The sequence below is a fragment of the Protopterus annectens genome, chromosome 2.part1, assembly GCF_019279795.1.
Source record: "Protopterus annectens isolate FY-2018-M chromosome 2.part1, PAN1.0, whole genome shotgun sequence".
NCBI classification, from domain to species: Eukaryota; Metazoa; Chordata; order Ceratodontiformes; family Protopteridae; genus Protopterus; species Protopterus annectens.
This window is the reverse complement of record NC_056729.1, coordinates 718,995,226-719,018,868: the sequence shown is the minus strand read 5'-3', so window position 1 is coordinate 719,018,868 and position 23,643 is coordinate 718,995,226. Positions and strand designations below refer to the sequence as shown.

At 42.9% G+C, this 23,643-nt stretch overlaps 1 protein-coding gene across 1 annotated transcript in view; it reads right to left on the bottom strand.

Moving 5' to 3' along the window:
* GUCY1B1 (guanylate cyclase 1 soluble subunit beta 1) overlaps positions 1-23,643 on the bottom strand; it is a 1,108,262-nt gene that overhangs the window by 337,682 nt on the left and 746,937 nt on the right. Inside the window, exon 10 of the mRNA XM_044062441.1 lies at positions 20,247-20,484. Within this exon, the coding sequence (XP_043918376.1) occupies positions 20,247-20,484 (238 nt within the window). The remainder of the gene's footprint in view (positions 1-20,246; positions 20,485-23,643) is intronic.

Genomic DNA, 23,643 nt, shown 5'->3' with positions numbered 1-23,643 from the left:
AATGCATACAAACATGGCTACATGACAGGAATGTAGGACCAACACACATGTACATGTAGTGGTGTGCATTCAGTTACATTGCATGTGCAGCAGCTGATGTATGCAGTTCATCTGTGTCTAACTACAACATGCAGTTGCAATGCAGCCCCATCATTGACACCTGTATATGGTGAAATACTGACAGTACGGTAGGATGTACATCAGTTATGGATGGATGTGTGTACATAAAGTGGTGGTCCACCTTTGCAGATGGATGTTTGCTGAAGACAACATACAGGTGTGTCACAAGCTGTCCTACCATAACATGTGTAAACAGTACGCTATGTTACTATTACTTGAAGGTGAAGACATACAACCTACACAGCGGTCAGGGTGTCACTGACTGTAAATCACTTGACACCTGTAACACTAACTTCCTCCTGTGTGCATATAGCAGCACAATTGCCGAAGGTAGCGTCAGTACACATAATGCAGCCAATACTGCTGCATGTCTGTCAGACGTATCATCATATAGCAGGTGTATGACTCACAGTACTGCCATGTGTCTTTGCTTGTGTGACCATATATGCCACGTATAATGGGGAATACATTCCAATTGTTACACACGTGTCAGCTATCTGTATGTGAATGACATTTGTGGTCTCCACAGTGTGTGTGTGTGTGTGTGTGTGTGTGTGTGTGTGTGTGTGTATGGCTGTCTGGTGCATGGAGTGAGGGTGTATGCTACCATACAGGACAGACAGGATCCCTAACCCCTCATGGTGATGCAATCTACTACCCTGTTGATGCCGTCGGTCTCAGCCTTACTGCCTACCTGTACATGTTCCTTCTCTGTGTCACGTCAAGTGGGTGCACAGTACTGTGAAGGTGATTACCACATAGGCAGGGGTCCTCACCTCAACATTATCGAGTGTGCGTTATAGTGTCGTTGACCCCGTGAGTGTGGGCATGTTATTGTGTGTTTCTGTATATGTCTGTGCGTGTTATCATCCTGTAATGTGACAGTGTATTACTGCTACACAGTGATTCCTCATGCTATCAACTGGCCTCTATCGTTGACATCAGCCAGACCGCTGTGTAAACCCCTCGCGCCATGTCACTGTACCTGTGATGTGACCTGGTATGGATGTCACGTCTCTAGCCACTGTAGCCTATTAAACATCTGACATGCTTCTGTATCAGTAGATATGTGGACATCTGTGGAATGGTAGCCTTTCTAACAGTGAGGTTGAGGCTACGTATAGCATGCTGGTATTGCCATACATGCCTGTGAGTACTCCACATTTACACATGGGAAACTGCAAACACTGCTACTTATTGGCACATGCAATTAGACCTTAAGGAGGGAAGCAGAGCATCATTACCAACATGCTGTTACTGTTGTTACCAAGACACATACTGTGAACATACAATAATGCATTCTAACTGCAAATACTGTAACGCAATGGCACATGCAATTAGACCTTAAGGAAGGAAGCAGGGCATAATTACCAACATGCTGTTACTGTTGTTACCAAGACACATACTGTGAACATATAACAATGCATTCTAAACCTATACTACATGTTATGTCTGGTGTGTGTCAACAGTACACAACAAATGTAATATACACTTCTCACTATTCTGTTCACCCTGTGCATCAGACCTTATGAGCATGTCCCTGCACCGATGGTGTGGATAACAGGGATGCAGCACAGGCATCATATGCACAGGGTGATAATGCTTGCCAGGGGCATAGGCTGCACCAGTGGATGACATCATGTGTGTAGGTTAGGGCCAGTGATCTGATTGGACATGTGTGGTTGTTATGCATGTGGGTGTTGCGGTGCCCTACAGATGTTTCTGCTGTGTGCGTGTATGTGTCAACACAGTTCTGCCATGTGTCCAGCCTACACAGGGGTATTACTGACAGCTCCAGATTGTACAGACCAGGATGTACAGCTCACTGTGTCCGGCCACGGCCACGTGACCTGTGCCTGCCAGAGGTTGAACAGGCACTACCAGGCAGAGGTACATATTGGCTACTGTCCGATGACACATGTCCACTGGAACCGTGTCCCTGCTGGGAACATCAAGGGCCACATCCACGTGGCCTGCTGTGTCCTGGTGTGGACAGCGCAGCATCAGCTGCACTGCTACTGCTACCGGCACTATGGCAGCGGGTATGTGAGGTAGCTTGTTCACGTTGACCTGCACCAGGTGGTGTAGCTGGCCTATGTCCACATGGCCTATGCCTCACTCCTACCAGATGTTCCAGCACAGACAGCTCACACTCATGGATTGCCATGCCATGGTCAAGAATTCCAACCATGTCACCCAATCGCCTGTCCAGAACGTCAGCAATCTGCTGTTGAGCATTTGCCAATTCCTGGATGTTGTCATTTAAAGAATGGATAGCAGCCCTCTGAAGCCTCTGCCCTTCTCTGTTCTGCCATTCAGCACGTGCCTGGGCTGCCATTATAGTCTGAAACATGTGTCTGGTGACATCAGCTGCTGCGCTCTGTCCTGCAGGTGCATGTCTGCCAGAGGTCCTCCTATGAGCAGCACTGGCCACATGCCTGTGTGGCACATCTGCAGTCATTACACTGACACCAACACACCTTCTGTATCCACCACACATTCCTGTTCCAAGCTAACACACGCTGACTGTCCTTCCTCTATGGCCACTGGTGATGGGGTATGTGTTGGCATAAGAACTGTGTGCGGGGAAGAGGAGGATATAGCTGGGATGGCAACCATTGACACAGATTCAGCCCCTGACAACCCTGCCTATACCTCAAGCATATGTTCATCACTGCTAGAATTTGTGGGGACACTAACATCAGATGGACCGCAGGAGGGTAATGCACCTACATCACCTGTGAATGCAAAGAAAGACTCTACATTACAATAGAGACACACACATGGACAGAGACAGAGACACAGACACACACACACACACAGACAGAGACACAGACAGAGACAGAGACACAAACAGAGACACAGACAGAGACACACACACACACACACACACACATACAGATAGAGACAGAGACACAAATGCACCTACATCACCTGTGAATGCAAAGAAAGACTCTACATTACAATAGAGACATACACGGACATAGACAGAGACACAGACACACACACAGACAGAGACAGAGACACAGACACACACAAACACACACACACAGAGACAGAGACACACACACACACACAGAGACAGAGACACACACACACACACACACACACACACACACACACACACACACACACACACACACACACAGACACAGAAACAGAGACACAGACAAAGACAGAGACAGACACACACACAGACACACACCACACACACAGACACACACCACACACACAGAGACAGAGACAGAGTCACACACAGAGACAGAGACACAAACAGGCACACACACACACACACACACACACACACACACACACACACACACACACACACACACACACACACACACAGACACACACACACACACACACACACACACACACACACACACACACACACACACACACACACACACACACACACAGACACACAGGGAAAACACAAGCACAGACACACACAGACACACACACACACACACACACACACACACACACACACACACACACACACACACAGACCATGCATGCGATTTGACAGAAGGCATGCAGCATGCATGTGATACAGCAGACGGCATGCAGCTCAGACATTAATAGTGGTAGTTAGCATACATCCCTGGGTTACACACAACAGCAAGCAGGTGTCATATCAGAAGCCATGCAGTTCACAGAATCATGGTAGTAAGCATGCATCCCTGTGATACACCATGTGGACCAGCACAGGTTAACAGTACACATGGCTGATGTGACCTTGACATTAACATGTAGTATGACATGTAATCTGCTGACGTGTGCACTGACATGCATACATGTCTGACACAGTGGTGTCCTGACACATGTACAGCGGTGTAATGGGTATCACATTGCAGTGTTGTCTGTATGCCCTACAGATAGAATGCACTTTTAGCAGATGCGCATGAGCATTGAAGGGTAGTATGAGGCATCTACATTGCTATACAGTGTGAAGTACAGACACTGTGCCATTGTATGGCATCATGAGGCGTCTATATTGCTATACAATGTGGAATACACATACAGTGCATAGCTATGACTGTGTGCATACACATTACATGAATACTGTGGATTGTGACCCACGTCGCTGAGGTGTATACACACTAAACCATGCTGTGTCATGTGACAGGTCACCAGAAAACCTACGGATGACACCCCTGCACAACTACTAAAATGTCTTAACTACCTGGCAACCATGTCCACACATGGCAGACTTGTCAATACACCATGTCCCACATGACATTTATGTACCACACGCACGAGGTGCATGGCTGACAGTGATGACCAACAGCAGCAAGGGAAATGTACGATATCTGTGGCCTGATGTGGTGTCTATGTCTGTGGAAGCTATACAGGTGACTACTGTCATGCTGTGACACAGTCATGATGTTCAACACATCTTATATGGTTGAATTAAGTGACACCTCCACAAGCTGTGCACAGGCTTTTAGGATGTCCAGTGTTCCACATCAACTATATAACCATTCAACAAAGGCTATAGTTGGACCATGTGTGGACAATGTGCAACAGGGTGTATACACATCACATCTACTGTGTGTTGTTACATGTCTCTGGCCATCCTCCATGGCCATGTGTGAACATGTGTTGGCCAGATGTGTGTGATGGCCGTCTATCTCACATGTCTGTGTTGTCCCATATGACATACACCCATAGATGTCAGATACGTCACTGTCCACAGGGTTATGCAGACAAAGGGTTGTATGTTTGGTATGTGGAGTATGCATTATGGGATAGTGAGACAATGTTGCAGCCGGAACATTACATGTCTGGGACATGTCAGATGGCACATCACAATGTGTGCACCCATTGCAGGGGCATATTCCACAATGGTGAATCCTGTGGGCTGCCCATATCCCAGCTCACTGTGTGGTACTGTTTGTGTACCACACATGTGTTGTTCCATTGTATAGTACATATTCCTACATTGAACAACACCTCCACCCTTGTATGCACAGCTGTCCACACATCTAGCAATGACAGATACTGTGGTTTCATGTCAGTGTTTCATTTAGTTTGTATATATTGCACATGGGTAGCCAGTGTGATTGATGACAGATGCGACCTGTATATCGTGACTGGACCGTACATTATGTGTACATGTGTTAACTGGCCACATGGCAAATAGATCTATGCATTAACATGCCTGATACTGATAACTGTCTCACCTGCAGTGGACTGCTGTCTGTGCGGCATGCTAGAGGTACCTGTATAGGGGTTACACAGCAGTTTGAACATTATCCATGACTGTATGACAGCTACAGGGTGCACTGTGCATGTTAACATGTTCGCCTGTACAATAGCATAAAGTATGCACATGTGTGCATACACAGGGTAGCATACTATAGTACGCAGCATGTGTGTAAACATACTTTGCATATGATGTTACATTACATATTGTACAGTGACACATGCAACTAAATGGGATATAATAGTTATATGTGCAGTAGTGACTTACCAGGCAACTCCAGGCTCTGTGGTTGGGAGACACCCACCTCCACGATGGCAGCTAGTGTTTGTGGATGCTGTTCTGAGGGTGTCCCCAGGCTGGCCAGTAGTTCCTCGGTAGGTGTGAGTGGGGGCTGGGTTGGTGGCCCACCACCTGTTCTACCTTGTTCCCTGGTGACTGCATTGGCGCGCTGTTTCGCATGTTGTATCAGGTCCATGCAGTGTCTGCGCACCTGCTGGTAGGTGCGGTTATGGCCACCCACATCATTAACCCTCCTGCGAAGTTCCTGCCACAGGTCGTCACGCTGCTGGGCATGCTGTGGCACATGGCTGAACAATACCTCATAGTTATCATGGAGGTACGGTATGAGGGCATCATCCTCCAGGCGGCTATATGCTGGCAGGCATAAACAAGGCATTATCTGGAAGACATGATGGAGACAGGTCACAGTGTCACAGAGATGTACAGAGATACAGCTGCATATACATTTGTATTAAATCTAGTACATATGAACAGTTATCTTTGCAAATCGTCATGACACTGACACGACTGACATGTTTGTGTCACACACATGTAACACCTGTTGTACATTGGATGTCATCACCATATATGTGTGTCACCTCATTACATTGCTCATACTCCATGTGAATGCTGTCTTGATGTGGGCATGTCTGTTTGCCTGTACTGGTGTTCTTACCTATCAGCACATGCCTGGATGTGTCCACAGTAATGCTGTTGACCTTGAGGCTGTGTATACATCACATACCAACACATACACTGCATTAATGGACATGAGCAGTGACAATGCAGACATGCGCACGGAAACCTTTACATGCATGTGTTTTGCCATATACATCTACACAGCACTGTACATCAGTTCAGCATCCTGCCACGTATCGCCTGTGTTGCACATGTGATACACATGGGACAATGGCTAGCCGGACGTTGTTCACAGGGATGGTTATCAACTATAGCATATACGGCAAGGTCATGCAGTAGTGTGAATGCCCTGGGCCATGTATGGGCATAGGATGTGAGGTTTTCTAGCTGTATCCGACAGCCATTTTGCCACCGCCAGGTGCATCAGTGCCACATTACTGATCCAGACAGTTAATGATACATCTACCATGCGGTCATCGCACCATGTATGACAGAGATGACATGTGCAGCTTTGATGGACAGGGTTGCATGGCATGGCAGGAGTATGTAACATGTATGGCACAGGGATCTGTCCAGCATGTGGCAATCCTTGTAGTAGAAAGGTGTCTGTCCATGACGTATGTCTTTCAGATCAGGATATGTACGTGTAGCATGTCCAACATCACAGTGTTGCACATGTCTTTATGCAAGGTAGCCAGCATGCTGCATAGTGGAGGTGAGGATTGTGAAGGCTGGTGTCGCCCATCCACGCATGGTCAATACCCCTTATAGGTGATAGGTGATCCGATATTGGTCACCTGAGTGCTGAGTATACCTGTCCAATGATCTCCATGGGATGGCACCCTGTCATGACTTGGTTGCCTCGTATGACTACCTAATAGGCCTGGAGACATCACCAGCTCAGGGAGGTGAACTGCACAGCACCATCCCTTACACACAGTGTCCATAATGTTGACCGCTGCCTAGGTGGTAGTTAATGGGTACAGGGTTATTCACCTAGTGGCGACAATGCTATTAGCAGCTGTCAGATTGTGCACATATGTCACGCACCTCACCTACAAAGCCCATTCTCTATGTTGTCCACAACACTGAGACAGCTATTGCTCCTAGGTTATGGACATTCACATCCTTACATACGCAGATGCCTCCCATTTGTCTGTGTGGTGTGGGCTACAATGAGGGGGGAGTACAAAACATTAACCCTGTTTTACTGTAGCTGCCACTGGTGCGATATGCACATGTCACTCAGACACCTTTTGTAGTGTTGCTTCTGTCAACAGGCCACTGGTAGAACACTCCCATGACATACGAAGGTACATCTAGTATACTCAGTGTAGCTGGAACACAGTATGGGTGATGATGTCCTATGACCTGTCACAGGTATGCTATGCAGTGTAAAATCATCTGTACTGTCATCTACATCTGTACTGCTAACATCTACATTGATAAAGGTTCATGGACTTGCAGACCATACTCAGCAGGGTAATAGTGCAGTGCCTCCCATTATGACTGGCGTCTCCACTTGTGGGTTGCAGTGGGTTTATATTATCCAACACCCTATCTGTATTGCATATTCATGCTCAGCACTTGTTCAGAACATGTAAGCACTTCATGAGCTACTAATTACTATAGCACCCATTCCAACTCATTTCCTACAAGTACACTGTTTGTCCTTACATTTCCAGCTTGCTTACAGTACAACAACTGTTGTAGAAACGTACCTCACATATCTTGTGAGACATGGTTGAATATACAGGCATGTCCAAGTGTAAATTGCCAGTGTTATTGCTTGTCTATATGATGAATATGGCAAACATGAGGCAATAGAGCAATTGTCTCATGTACACAGTCAATGCTCACCTCCCAACATACGGCACTACAGCCTGTGGGAGATGCACATATGTAGCCATGCTGGGGAAATGCTCTCTCCAACCCAGACTGAACCTGACATTCATGTGGGGACATTAAACATTTGCAACACACCCCACTCATCACATAGTCTCACCAGATCTCCACCACCACAGGCCACACATTGTATGACTATGACATTTGCAGAACCTCTCCATACTCTCTGTGTAGGCAACAGAGGCAGCCCCCATCACCAAACACAACACCAATTACTTATAGCCCACAAACTCATGTGTGCCCATCAACTACAACCAATAGGGTGTTATAACATACCCAACACACCAGTCATAGGTGACTTTGCAGGCGGTCATATTGATGTCCCACTCAGCAGGCTACACAAGGCGATAGCCACTTACATCTGGCTGTTGGGTAACAGGATCCACAACATAACGTATGCACACATGCCACACCTCACCAGGTACAATTTGACTGTCATTCTCTATATTAGTGTGACTGCCCTGAGATGTAACTTCCTGGACTACATGTACAGGGACATGCAATAGCTCTCCGGTCTTGTAGCCCAGGAAGGTATCACCTAAGCCCTGAGAAGCATTCTGCATTCATCCAGACTGATACCACTGTACAACAACTGAATGTTTCACTTCAACAGTTGCCTATGCTTCTTCTGTCATTCCACTAAGCATCCAGTATCTGTCTGCTTTGAATGCCATGGTCAACAAAACAAGATGCTTTGGCACAGATGACCTGCACCTGTCGGCCCTGGGATTACAGATAACATGTAAGGCTCTTGCTGCTCCTACACTGCCTGTCTTGGACAGTTTCCAATAACATATTCACCACCAGAACAGGAACAGGCAAGCAAAACCTTGGGTAATTTTACTCATTGCTTGACATCTTCATCTCTAACGCACTCAGGAGAGGCACTCCTTATAATGGACCACTTCGATATCTCTGCAGTGACTGGGACCTGCCGCTAGGCTCCGGAGAGCACACCTGCACTGACAGGTTATACGCAGACCACACCTTCCAGTCATGTAACCAGGACCAGAACACCCACGGTGGAGGTGTGTCCATATTTCACAAGGATGTACACACCTCCAGGCTTGTTACTTAGCACAATGCATCAGAGGTAATCCACGTGCAACTAACTGTGGCCAAAACTGCTATATACATTGTAACTTGCTACGGATTCCACACCATACCCCACGGTTACTGGCCCTCATTTCTTGGTGTACTGGAAAGTAGGGTTCAGACAGGAACTACTGATGTGAGACTGACACTACCCCACACTTAACTGGGATACCTACTCATGTACCGACATATTAGGCCAACACTTTCTGGGATTCATAACCTCCAATCGGCTGGATCAATCCATACACACCACCACCAAGGCCAACAATATCCTAGACATGGAGATTACCAACATGTGACTGGTGTTCCACACCTGGGGTTATCCCCTCGGTGGTAGTTTCCGAACGTATGCTAATCACCCTTGTTATCCACATCCCGGCACCACACCCCTTCACGAAATACACAGTACAAGATTTCTACAAGGCCTACTTCTGACGTCTTATGACAGTGGTAGTAAATGTCATGACACCCGTGCAGATGGACAATGTACTTACAAATGCTGAAACATACACCACTGCACTTCATTAGCACTTGCACGACTGCATGGATCATGCTATCCAAAACAGAGCCATGATGGTACCCACCAGATAACAGACGCCACTCTGGGGGTCCAGTTCCATGGACATAATGTAGAACAAAAGGTGGAGACTGTTGCAAAGTGAAGTACAATCCCATGGGTGGGGTAGCTCACTGGTCAGGCTCAGTAGGAATCCGGGATCCCTTATGACATCCTCCAAAGCTAGCTACGTAAACATTATTGCAACAATTCCAAGGACTACCACAAAGTGCTATGGAGGTATGTCAGTACTCGATGGCAATACCCACATCTGCTCTGACATACGACGGTTAGGCAGGAACATTACAGAACCGACTGATATTGGCAACATCCTAGCAAATAGGTTCAATGCTAACTTTACACCCTCTCACTCCCTACAGGGCCAAAATCTATACAGGAACAATGCAGAGTCCGTGCGGTCACAACTACGCAGTTCCAACCTGCACTCTCTAAGGCCTGGATCACTCCATGTGACTGTCCAACATCCCAGGCTGCGATTTACACAAACCTCAGAATGACATGGCTCCCCATTTGGCCACCAGATTCACTAATAGCCTTGTATCAGACATTGTGGTCCCTAAATGGCACACAGCAACAGTTATCACACTCCACACAGGTGGCACCACAATGAACTGGAGGGACTATTGCCCTATACGCCTGACTGGACTGTTCTGCAAGGCAATGGGGCACATCATCATGGAAGTCATTCACAGAGACATTGGTGGGCTCCAGACCTTTGATGCCACCCAGGTTGGATTTGTTAGGGCCAGACCATGACTCCTACACTTGGTGGACTCCTTTGATACAGTTACCAGGGTAGTTGATGACGGTAAGGGGGTCCACACAGCCTACCTTGGCTTTTAGCACTGTTCTTCATTCTGGTATTGACAACATACACATCCACCTGCATATCGACCCCTACGTCTTGAGATGTTATGCAAAGTGGCTCATGGACAGGACCCACACAGTGAGGGTAGCATGCCGTAGTACCTACTGTAATTCAGTTACACTTGGTGTACCCCAGTCCTCAGTCATAGGGCCCCTCATGTTCGGTATATGCTTCCCTGAGGTACAGGCTAGCACAGAGGGACTTTCCCTGAATAGATTTCCAGATGACTGCAAACAAGGAGCCATGATTGATCCACCAGCTAATACAGACACCCTCCATAAGGGTGTCACTGTGATGGATACCTGGTGTCGATAACATGGCCTCAAGCTGCATGACACAAGGTGCATAGACATCCCCTTTGGATTACACCAATCACCCACTGACTATCACATAGGTGGTAGTCCCCTACATACATGTGACATTATACGGGATTTTAGTACACACATATATAGCACCCACTCCTTTGATAACCATATTGCCAATGTGGCATGGATATCCTTCTACGTGGCCACCCTAATCTGTAATGGGTTTATATCTGGAACAAAGGCACCCATTGTACCTCTATATTCCTGACGTATGACACACGTTAAAAGGTACAACACCCCATTTGGGGAGTACCTTACAGAACAGCAACGGCTTTACATACCACAACATTAACACACCATGAGGATTATTGACCTCCGAAGGATGACGTATGCAGCACAACTACAGAAACCACAACTGTACACATTTGCATACTGCATACTCAGGGGCGACCTCTGCTGAACATACAGGACCCATGTCCACAACAATATTGATGGATATACTCCACATAAGCAACATAAGCAAAAGCCACTGAGAGCAACATGCTCAGGGATATGTACACAAATGCAGCAATGAGTGGGGCGTGCTTGAGGGATACATTCCTGAACCAGACACTCACCATGCTTTGGAACATGATTCCTATGTACATCAAGCAGGGACCCACACTAGCACTCTTCATGAGATACCTCGATGGGTGGATGGGAGACACACATGTACGCCAGGGATCACTGCAGTGGCTGTACTGCACACAGGTGCAGGTAACAAATGTCTCTGCTGTTCACAGACACAGGACACTACCCTAGGGAGGTGCCGCCAGTGAAAACACTGTAGTTGGGCTTACAAATGGACTTGACCTGACAGCATAGTACCTAACTATGAACCTGTGAAGCTATTACATGTCCTTTGTGCATGGATAATTGAGTAGCTCTTCCATTTCAATTAGCTATCATGCTGTTACACTGTCCCATGACTACAAGCCATATGTATCCTGTTATTGTGTATTGTACATGCCAGTAGACATACCTTTTGTTTGCATGACATAACAGTTATGTTGTGTAAAATATCTGACATATCTACCTACAATACTGTACATTACACATATTGTAAACATTATCCCATAATGCAAAGCATACTTGCACAGCAGGACCACCTTAGGCATGTTATTCTCGTTATATGCCCATACACACGCCTACTGTGACAGTATATCAACATATACTATCCCCTGTTATGGCACGTACTTGTTGGACAAACCCTACCACTGACGGCGGGTGGTGTGGAATTGTTGTGTTTAAAGCCCTCATGTAGCATCCCTTGTGGTGTATGAGATGTTTACCTTGTAGTCCAGAGCAGGACACACAATTTCTACAAGCGTTACTATGCTCAACAAGACATCACTGCATAATACCTTTTCCCACTTTATGCATTGCGTACACTTTAATTAATACAAAACAGGCTCTACATACACTAACATACTGAGTGTTCTACATACCTTGTTAGCATTCAGAGTCTTCGTAAATATCTCTCTTACACCTTTCCTGCTTAAACGGTTCTATGGTATGAGCATATGGTTTGAATGTATGGCAAGGCATCCTTATATACGTAGATACCTGTAACATGTGGTATCCTGCCGCCAATTGGTGTTCCTGAGTAAATTATTACATGCACATCAGCTGTGCAGCTACTCCATTCGCCAATTCCGCGGCAACAGTGGGGTATAATTGAATACTCCACTTGGGCGTTGCCCTTTTGCCCTACTTTCAGGGAGACGGCCTGTATGTGTTTTGTTGTGAGGAACTGCAACTGCTATTTGGAGAGACACAGATATTTTGAATTCATGTCCCCCATGGATTGTGTGTGATGGCTAGACTATGTGGTTCTACATGTAAGTGTACCTGTCATCTCAACCGTCTGATAAGGGACTATTGCAAACAAAACCAGTAACATCGCCGTCTGTTCCATTATACAACAGCTACAATTTCACATGGCGCCATTATAAATGTGTCTCTCACAAGGTATGTTAACGCTTCTGCAGATGTAATTGAGTGAGTGGATGTTTGTGATGTTATTACAGTCTGTATTGCAATTGTTTTGGGTGTGGAGGAGATGTAGGTGGGTGTACATAACATATACAGGTTTGTGGGGACTGCATTTCTACATATTCCATATGTTTTTGTGGGCTCCTTCCCTAATTGAAGACCTATCATTTAGTAGACTAAAACTATGGTTGTTGCAGGCTTATACATTGAGCCATTGTTAATTGGTTCCTATATAGCATGCAGGTGAGGTTGATACTTCAATACCTCCGGAAAAACATCGATATGTAAGGGAATGTTACTAAATGACAGCTGCCTCGTGTATTTCTGTCACAGATATCTGCATTCATTGCAGTTGTGTTGGTGACTGAACACTCTTTGGCTTGGGTTGCCACCTTTTCAAATGGCCATAGTGGGACATTTGCAGGACACACATCGCTGCTTACAGGCTGACACATACCCATGGTCAGTACACAGGATAGAATGTACTTTTATCTTAAATACATACTTACTCTTGTAGCACTTTAGCTACTTATCATGTTTCTTGTAACATTTACGTATTTTAGATAGAGGAATAACTATTTAATGCAACTATTACATAATATATGGGACATAATTATGTCCTGCAATCTCGGACATTTGCCCTTTTTAATATTTGTTGTCAGGACACAACTGCCCAAGGAGGGGCTGTCCCTCTTAAAGTGGGGCAGGTGGTAACCGTATGCCTATGGCCAGCTATGACCACACCTACCGTAATGATCTACCTCTGAGTTAGCACTAACAGACACATGATGCAAACACACACACACACATTACAGTCCCACGGAAACGCACACAGCACCCTCAACACACACTTACACAGACTAAAGCAATCACAAACACAGTGGACACAGTACCTACCTGGACCGCAGCACCGGCAGCAATAACTAAATGTCCCTTAACATCGTGATAATGTTACTCGTGGTTCTAGTGTTTCGGTGCTGTGGTCTTTCGGTCTTTAAGCCTTGTGATTACGCATGTCGGTATGTAAAACATTTGGTAGTTGGCAGTATCCTATTTATTTGTACCTTCATGGTTGTGTACATGTCATTGACCTATCTATATATTTGCAGATATAGGTGAATCCGTATATATCGACGTATATCTCTCTATCACCCTTTCTATCTCTATTTTATACATATGTATATATATATATATATATATATATATATATATATATATATATATATATATATATATCTAGAGAGAGTGAGAGGGAGAACACACCTTTTGTTGTGTACATGGTGATGTATACTGTTTCCTGAACTCCGCACGTTTGTGTTTTAACCTGTCACAATACACACCTGCCATTGGTACATCTCGGGTAGCTTAGTGTTAGGTGATTGTGTACATGATTGTGTGTTCTACTGTTGGCAGTGGTCATTTTACCTTTCAGAGCAGGCACTATTAGTACAGGGGTGAATAATGCTAGTTTCACCTGTTCTGGACGTCGTTGACCGTGATCTGCACAATATTCAGCAAAGCTTAGCCCTGTTTCGCTCACATCCATATAGTCATGTTTAAACGACGCTTACCAGCACTTGCCAAAGCATAAACCCACTAACATGTGCTAAACCTGATCTGATGACCTGCATCCAACATCCATTATTCGTGCTTTCGGGATTACGTAACGGCCCTTGCAGGACGTGGAACCGGGAACATGCACGACAGTCAATGCCTTTACCACGTGGGCATCTGGGATTTGTACACGTGTTATGATGTTTTGTATGTGGACTGTATTATGGCTGTTACTCCATACTGCAATCAAATGTGTAACTCAGTTAGTTTACATATAGATGAGACCTATTAATGGTATGTCCAAATGATGTTTAATGGATGTGCTCCAGCATTGGGAATCTATGTCACAGTGAGCCACACACTATAATGTGCTACACCTTCACACAGCCATAGGTGGAGCATGCTGGGGTGACAGATACCTGTCATGAGTACTCTCCATGCTTTGCTACTACATCCCTGATTACATGATATGGAGCCCTTCATTAACACACCAGGGAATCCATGCAGAGTGTGTGGGAAACAGTGATTACACACATGGATCCCACAATTGGCTCTGCTCCACTGAAGGACAGTTGGTTAATCAATGTGGTGGTGACAGCAGACACTGTTTGCCTTGGCTGATGAATGGCCTCTGACAATTGGGCATGTACCTACCGATGTACCTAGGAACCTATGCACACAGTATCAACATATGCGGCATTTCCTTATTTTCTTCCCCTAACCTTCCTGTTTGAGCTGTGGTGCGTGGCATGTGCGTCCACTTACCGGGTTTTAGGCATGTTTTCATCCATGTACACATGCGCTTTTGGCACCATATGTGCTCTCAGCTAAACAATGCTATACCTACATCCCCACTCCTATCCTGTGGCTTTGCTTAGCAATTGGCAGCCTGGATTTGCATTGCTCCAATGTGCTTACAGCTACGGTGGCACACCCCACTGCTGATGTCATGTATACCTCAAAACCACTCCTCGTTGTTGTAGCGCTGCACCATATGGTACATCCTTAGTCCGGCAGGACGTTTGCGATTCAGTATTACTTGCCTCATTTGCATAGCATTGACTACTAATTCATAGTTACCATGCTGAACACTGTCACAGACCCTTAGCAACCCTTGCAGCTTGGTTGTGGTGTACCATGCATACCATTGAGTATTATGGTGAAATCATGATTTGTATTACATTGCGATTTTATGACATTTGTATATATTTTCCTTGTGTTCCCATTTGCGCACACATGCCCTGCGGTTGTACTTTGCTTTACTGTGGACATGACATTAAATTTTGTTTTTTAGGTGTTGTGCATCTTTTCTTATGCCATTGGCTGTATATTTAGCCATTGGCATATGTTAACATTGTAATACATGATTCTGGTTCACTTTCATAGCTCTGATGTTCTGTTTGGCAAAATGTAAACCATTTTTTTTTTGGTTTACATTTCTGTAGGCTTACGCTACGCCTGCACCACTTAATGAATTGCTATGTACCTTCATTTGCATGGTGCAGTACTGCGCATGGGGTGATTAGCATACCTGAGCCAAGGGCTGTGCAGATCTGGTGTACGCTGGTAGTGCACGTGGAACTGGATCGTACCTGAATCGCTCGGCGGCCATATTTGGCATTATACCACCTACGCCACGCCTGGTGCAAGCTTCATGAATCCCGGGGTTGATCTGGACCTTTTTAACAACTAGCACTTCCTTCTCCAAAATATGGTTACATTTTGGACAAAAAGCTTATCTAAATGTGTCCATTCTTTTGTTAATAAAATGCATAGAGACTACATCTGCTGACTCAAAAAACTGCTTAAGTGATTTTCGCTTTCTATACACAATATGTGGAACATCTCCTAATTTGTTGGTTAAATTATTAAAACAGGAAAAAATTCTCCAATTTCTCTTAAGTATGTGTATAATATTGGAATAATTGACTGTGTAAGTAGTAACTCTACTTACACAGTGAAGATCAACACAGCATCTGGAATGAAAGCTGGGTATAAAACAATATGTCAGACTGTGGCAGTAAAGGCATATGAACTAAAAGCCACTGTATTTGGAAAAAAAAATGCTGAGATTTCATTATGTAACTGTCAACTGCTATGATTTAGGCATAGTGCTAAGACTGTAGCTCTGTCCATTAACTGGTCCAACCTCTGTTCCCTACCACTGGATAATACCGTTCTAAAATGTAATACAATATTTCTTGGCATTCTCAATAGCCTTGCTCCTACAAGAAAAAAAGAGAGTTAAATTCACCCAGTCACCCTAGTTATCTCCTTCTAGTAGACAATTAAACTTGGAGAAACTGGCAAAAATACAAATCTCAAGCTCACCTACAGACCTACAAACAACTTTGAAGCATGACTGAAAAACAAGTTACTGCCGATAAGAAATATTATTACTTCAACCCACAGGATAACCAAAAACACAGCCCAAAATTTTTTGATCCACTATCAAGAAAATATTATACCCTGGAACTCCAAGTACCCATAACCCTTGTCAAGGCATCTCGCCCTTAGAAACTGCTTCTAAATTTAACTCCCACTTTATAGACTCAATAGCCACTCTCACCCAAAACTCCCTACAGAATCCTGCCACCGTTGACAAACTTCAAAGCTCTAACAGTATCATTTTCAACTTAAAATCTGTCTCTGTTTCCTATATAAAAATGTATTACACAATCTTAAGCCCCACTCCTCCTCTGTAGACAATCTCCCGTATGAATATCTAAAGATTGCTGCCCCATCTATTGCCTACCCAATCTCTGTCATCATCAATTGATCCAGTCGCCAGTCAGATGTCTCATCTCTCTGGAAAAAATATTACATATTCCTGTTCATAAAGGGTGAAACTCCACTGAAATAAACTTCAGACCAATTGCAATTGTGCCCCCTCTTTCCAAGCTCATAGAAAAATTTATTCATAAACAACTTTTACAATACTTCAAGAAAATCTATTAACCTCTACCAACACAGCTTTCACCCAGATCATAGCACAACAGTTGCCCTTGTTGCCTTTTTGAACCATGTCCTTAAAGCCAGAGATAACAACAATTTAGCTTCTTCCTTCTTTTTAGATCTCTATAAAGCTTTCACATACCAAACTACTCTCAAAAATGTCTGATTTAGACTTTTCCACTACAACAGTCACTTGGTTCTCTAGCTACCTATCTAACCAGCTATGATAAGTTAAATGGCTGTCCACTTACTCATCTTTTCTCTCAGTTAATACAGGTATCCCACAAGGATCTGTACTTGGCCCTCTCCTTTTAAATATTCATAAATGATCTACATAATCCTCCCAGCAAGCTATACTTATAAAATATGCAGATGACTCCACTGTCACTTGCTCATCCAATAGTCCTTCCCAGTTGCAATCTATCACTCAGAAGGCTTTTAACTCTATTGAAAACTGGCTCAGTGATAGTAAGCTTTTCCTAAATCCAAATACAACAAAACTGCACTTATTTCTCCCCAAATCCCAAACACACATAAAAGACACCTTCAAAATATCCTCTCTCAGCAATGCTGAAACTGAAGTTGTACCTCACACAAAGTTACTTGGTGTCATAACAGATGATTAACTGAAATTTGATCTTCATATTCAAAAGTGCATAAAAACAACAAACCAAAAACTGGCAAATCAAAAAGATTCCTTACCAACTTCTCAAGAGTTACTCTAGTTAATAAATACCTCCTTCCTTCACTACCACACGCATCACCCATTTTCACCAACATTCAGATCTTTCTAAGATCAAAATTTGACCTTTGCTAAAACAAAACTAGATTTGCAGCCAGTCATACAACTCCCACCACTGCTCTCCCCTCAGATATTTAAACTGGCTTGAGTTACCTCACTACATCAAGTTCACCTAACTCCTTCTTGCTCATAAAATAGTATGCAAAGCCTCAACCTGCCCAGCAGCCAGCACCAATCTTAACCATTACCTCCCTAATTACCCTCTTCGTTCATCTGAGAAACACGTCTTGAAATCCATAACCCGAAAAAATCTATTGGTCACTGCCTATGTTCCTACTCAGTAGCCAAGATCTGGAACATTATTCCTACAGATATTACAACAATGCCATGTAGTCACATATTTAAACAATCTCTAAAGAGATTTCTCCTTAACTCCTGGCTCTGTACATGTCTTACTCCAGGCTGACACTACCCGTTACTCCTTCCTCCTCTTCCTTTCTCCCCCTCTCTTCATTCATCCTTCCTTCTCCCTTCTTCCTTCACTTTCCCTTACCCTTCTTTTACCCCTTTCCTGCCCTCTCATCTCTTATTAGCCAAAGCACCAGTTACTTCTCAGATAGCTCCCTACTTTAACTCCATTTTCTAATCTCTCCCAGCTGCAAAATCTCTTTCCTTTCTCTTAATTTTTGCCCGTATTTAAAATGCTTAACATATTTATCATTGGTTATTACTATTGATTGTACTTTACTAGGTGTTCATTATCCTATGATTGTTGGTTAATATTCACTGCAACATTTTCTGATCTGACTTTATTTATCTTGTATTTTGATTCTACTATTTGTTACTGCACTTCATGTGATAATATTATCTAGTTTATTAACTGAACTATGTATGTTGGAGCTTTTATCCCTGGACCTCCTCTGAAAATGGGACTCATGCCCAGTCAGACTTTCCTGGTAAACAAATGCCCAATAAAAATATTAATTAATTAATTAATTAATTAATTAATAAAATATTTACATTTTTCATCACTGTATAAATAACCCTTCACATTGAACCCCTGCTTTATCTATAAAGATATATTACACTCAATGAAAGTTCAGATAAAAAAGTTGAAGCTCTTAAGCTGACTTTTCAGAAGTGTAAATGTTTATGAATACAGATAGCAATATGCTGGCCTTTCCCAGTAAACAAATGCCAATAACTAAATAAATAAATAAATAAATAAATGAATAATGCTGCAGACTTAAGTTCTCATTCATATTCACATTATACGTCATCGCACTTCAAACTTCTGCTGTTTTTTAGGCTATTTATTTTCTTTAGGACTGTAAGTATTTTAATTTATATTTGTCATTTCCCATTGGGTATTAACGTTTTTTTCTAATTCAACTTCTAAATGTACTGTACTGTAGCAACTAGCATTGCTATCTCACAGCACTCAGTTCTCCAATTCACATTTCCTCTAGTGTGGTCTTTGTGGAGACTGCAGACCTTATGTCTCATTGCGTTTAGACAAATGTTCTAGTTTCTTCTCACATCCCAAAGACATGCTATAGAAGAACTGGCAATCCTCCAAACTGATAGGTGTGTAAGCTATGCATGGGTGTGGGTGTGCATCTTTGATGGACTGTCATTCTGCCCAGGATTAGTTCTAGGCTTCATTACCACTGAGTGAAATTCTAAGCTCTGACTTGCCCACAATCCTGAAGAAATTTAAGCCTGTACCAGAGAATGAATGTCTGAGTAAATGAAAGAATGAATGATTGGTCAACTTGCTTGTCTTTATTTAGGAAAAAATAAAATTCACATCTATTGTCAGTTTCAAACAACATAATAATTTTATTTACCTATTCTACAACAGATAATATGCATTAAATGTATTGGATAATACTGAATCCTTAGTCTTACTTTAATCAGTTGTCTATTTACTTTTTCAAGGAAAGACATTTACTTACTTTGTAAACAAAAGGATTCTTTCGGGAATCAGTCAGAATATCGAACCTTGTGTACACATCATTCAGAAGATTTACAATCTTCATTGCTCCCTCTGCAGAGGCATGCTTGCTGCAGAAAGCATTGAATCCCACAATTCCACTGAAAAGGATAGTTACATTATCATATCGCATGGCTGGTACTGGCCGTTTGTGCCTCAGCTCATTAGCAACTGAAGGTGGAAGGACTGAGTACAGTAACCTAAGAAATAAATACAAAAAAAGAAATAATTAAGTTTATCCACAATGTTTTTGCTCCTGATAATTTCACTTTATTGTCAAAAGCCTGCCCAGACATTGTTTACACTTTCATTTATGGATTTTTATATATTTTATTATTAAGAAGTTACCTTCTCATTAAAATATTGCATATATGTAATGGGCATACATAATGGAACTATAAAATTAAAATATTATTAAAATTCATTAAAACATTGCATATATGTCATGGGCATACATATTGAAATTATAAAATTAGGTAGAAATGGTGCAAAATGCATGGTAATGTATAGCCATACACTTTCTGTATCTTCATGAGGAATTACAATATTTAGTAAATTTATTTATTTTATTATTTATTTATTTAACATTTGTTGACCGGTTTTGTCTGACTGAGCTAAAGAGCTCTTTTTTAGCGGAGGCCAGGGGAGAAAAGCTCCAATATATTATACAATTTTCATTATAAATTAGCATTAAACAGCAATGTTACAGGATTATTACAAGGCATTAAGTAGCAATACAATGTTATACAGTGTCAATAATCAGGAGTATAGCAAAACTCTTTCAAGATGTATAAAATCTCACACTACCTCCTTACTAACAACCTCCTTTCCAGTACTCAGCATGGTTTCCGACCAAACCATAGCACCACCACTGCCTTACTCTCCTTTACAAACGCTATCCTTCAGCATAAAAACAATGGCTATCTCTCCTCTGCTACTTTCCTAGACCTATCTAAAGCATTGGACATGGTCCCACACAAACAACTTATCTCTGTCCTCAATAACCTATCCTTCTCACAATCAGTCACCAACTGGTTTCAGAGTTACCTGTCTGACCGCCAACAATCCGTTGTATGGCAAAATGACATATCTCCCCAACTACCTGTTTCCATAGGGGTTCCCCAAGGATCCATCCTTGGACCCCTACTTTTCTCTGTTTACACCAATAATCTAGCCTCTGCCACCAAACATGGCACACTCATCCAATACGCAGATGACTCTACCATCATCTGCTCAGCCCAGTCCCTACCCAAACTGCAAAAAGTCACACAGGAAGCCTTTTCCTCTGTTGAAACATGGTTATCCGATGCCCAATTAATACTCAACCCAAACAAAACTAAACTACTCATCTTCCAACCCACCAAACATACTCAAAACAACTCTCACTTTAACATCACAGCAAAAGACAACACCACTATATACCCAACTGAACACACCAAATTGCTAGGAGTGGAAATAGACAATAAACTAAAATTTGACATTCACATATCCATGACCATAAAAAAAGTCCACAAAAAACTAGGAGCATTATACAGAAATAAACAATTTCTCACCAAAGCAGCAAAGATTTCAATAGCAAATTCCCACCTTATCTCCACCCTACTTTATGCCTCTCCAGTATATACCAACCTAAGGCAATGTGATCTAGACAAGCTAGAGACCTGCTACAACAAAATCGCAAAGTTCGCCACAGGGGCATCCTACCATAGTCACCACTGTCTCTCACTTGCTGAACTGGGCTGGCTTGAACTCCCTCACCTCCTTCAGTGGTATCAACTCTCACTCGCCCACAAACTAGTAAACCATCCACTAAATGTCCCATCCCTCCAGAATCTACTCCAACCCTATCGCACCACCAGACCACTAAGATCCAGCAACAAAAATCACTTGCAGATCACTAAAGTCAATAACTCTGCTGGTGAAGCACTATTCTCTTGCGCCATAGCCAAATTATGGAACTCACTCCCACCCACAATTACCTCCGTACCATCATGCACCAACTTCAAAACTTTATTAAAAGCGCACCTAAAAACATGCTGGCTATGCCCTTGCAACTCCCACTCTAATTTCATCCACCCCATCCAACTACTACCTTTCTTTCACCTCCACTAACTACCTTGATGATAGCAAGCTCAGATGCTCATGAGCCTAGTACTTATTATACAGCAGGAACTTCTCATTGTAACATTTGTTAATGCCTGTTATGTACTTCACAGATAAAGATTCTAGTTGTCTACTGATGTACTATGTTCTTCATCTGTAAATATGTTGTAAGTAATTTCTATGTTAAATTGTTAATCACTATGTAATCCAATGTAACTACTGTCTGTTTATTTTACTGTGGAGCTTTTCTCCCCGGGCCTCCACTGAAAATGGACCCACGTCCAGTCGGACACTCCCGGTCAACAAATTTAAATAAATAAATAAATAAATAAATAAAAATAAATAAAATAAAAAGAAATATGTCATTAAGATGAATATAGTTTTTGTGGTAAGTGGTTACAAAAACCCAGTTTTATCATAATGGAGTTGCATGAAGGCAAGACTATTACAACAGAATGTTTCTCTGAGGCAATTTGCTTAATAGGTTTTAGAAGACAGTAGAAAGAGTAGTCAAGGAAGATTAAGAGAGCTAGTCAGAACAGTGAGTTAAGGGCAGAAAGTAGATTAAGGTATGAGAAGTAGGGGATGTTTAAGGGGGGGAGAGTGCAGTGGCAGGACCAGTGACTTTTAAAGTGCTCTTTGGTGGCTGTCTTAAATTGTTTAGGATGTGTAAGGGTTCTGATTTCTAGTGGGAGCCTATTCCAGGCAATAGTGGGGTGATAGCTGTACATGTTACATCCAAATTTAGATTTATGTTTGTAAATTTGTAGTAGGTCTTGATTAGAACTTTGGAGAGGTCTGGAGGGAGAATAATGGGAGATGAGAGGGGAAGTGCTGGGCAGTAGGAAGGCTGGTATAGGATAAAATGGATGATCTGGAGCTGAGAGTAAAGAAGCTGATGGGTCAATTTAAGCCAGTTTAGGTGTTTTAGAGAGACAGTGATGGGATTTGTAGTTTTTTTGGGTAGCAAATCTAGCTACCTTTTCAACCACAGAAAATAATAAATCTATAATCCACCACAAAAAAAAAAAAACAGGAACCAATGCACCTCAAACCAAAAACCTTTTATGTACACACTAAATCAATTGTCTTAGCGCCTCGGCTAACAAATAGCCTTTGCAGTGCTGTAAAGGCTGTTAGCCAAGGCACTAAGATAATTGATTTAGTGTGTAAATAAAAGGTTTTTGGTTTGAGGTGCATTGATTCCTGTTTTTTCATGGTAAATCTAGTTACCTTGTAGTAGGTAGATTCGGGTT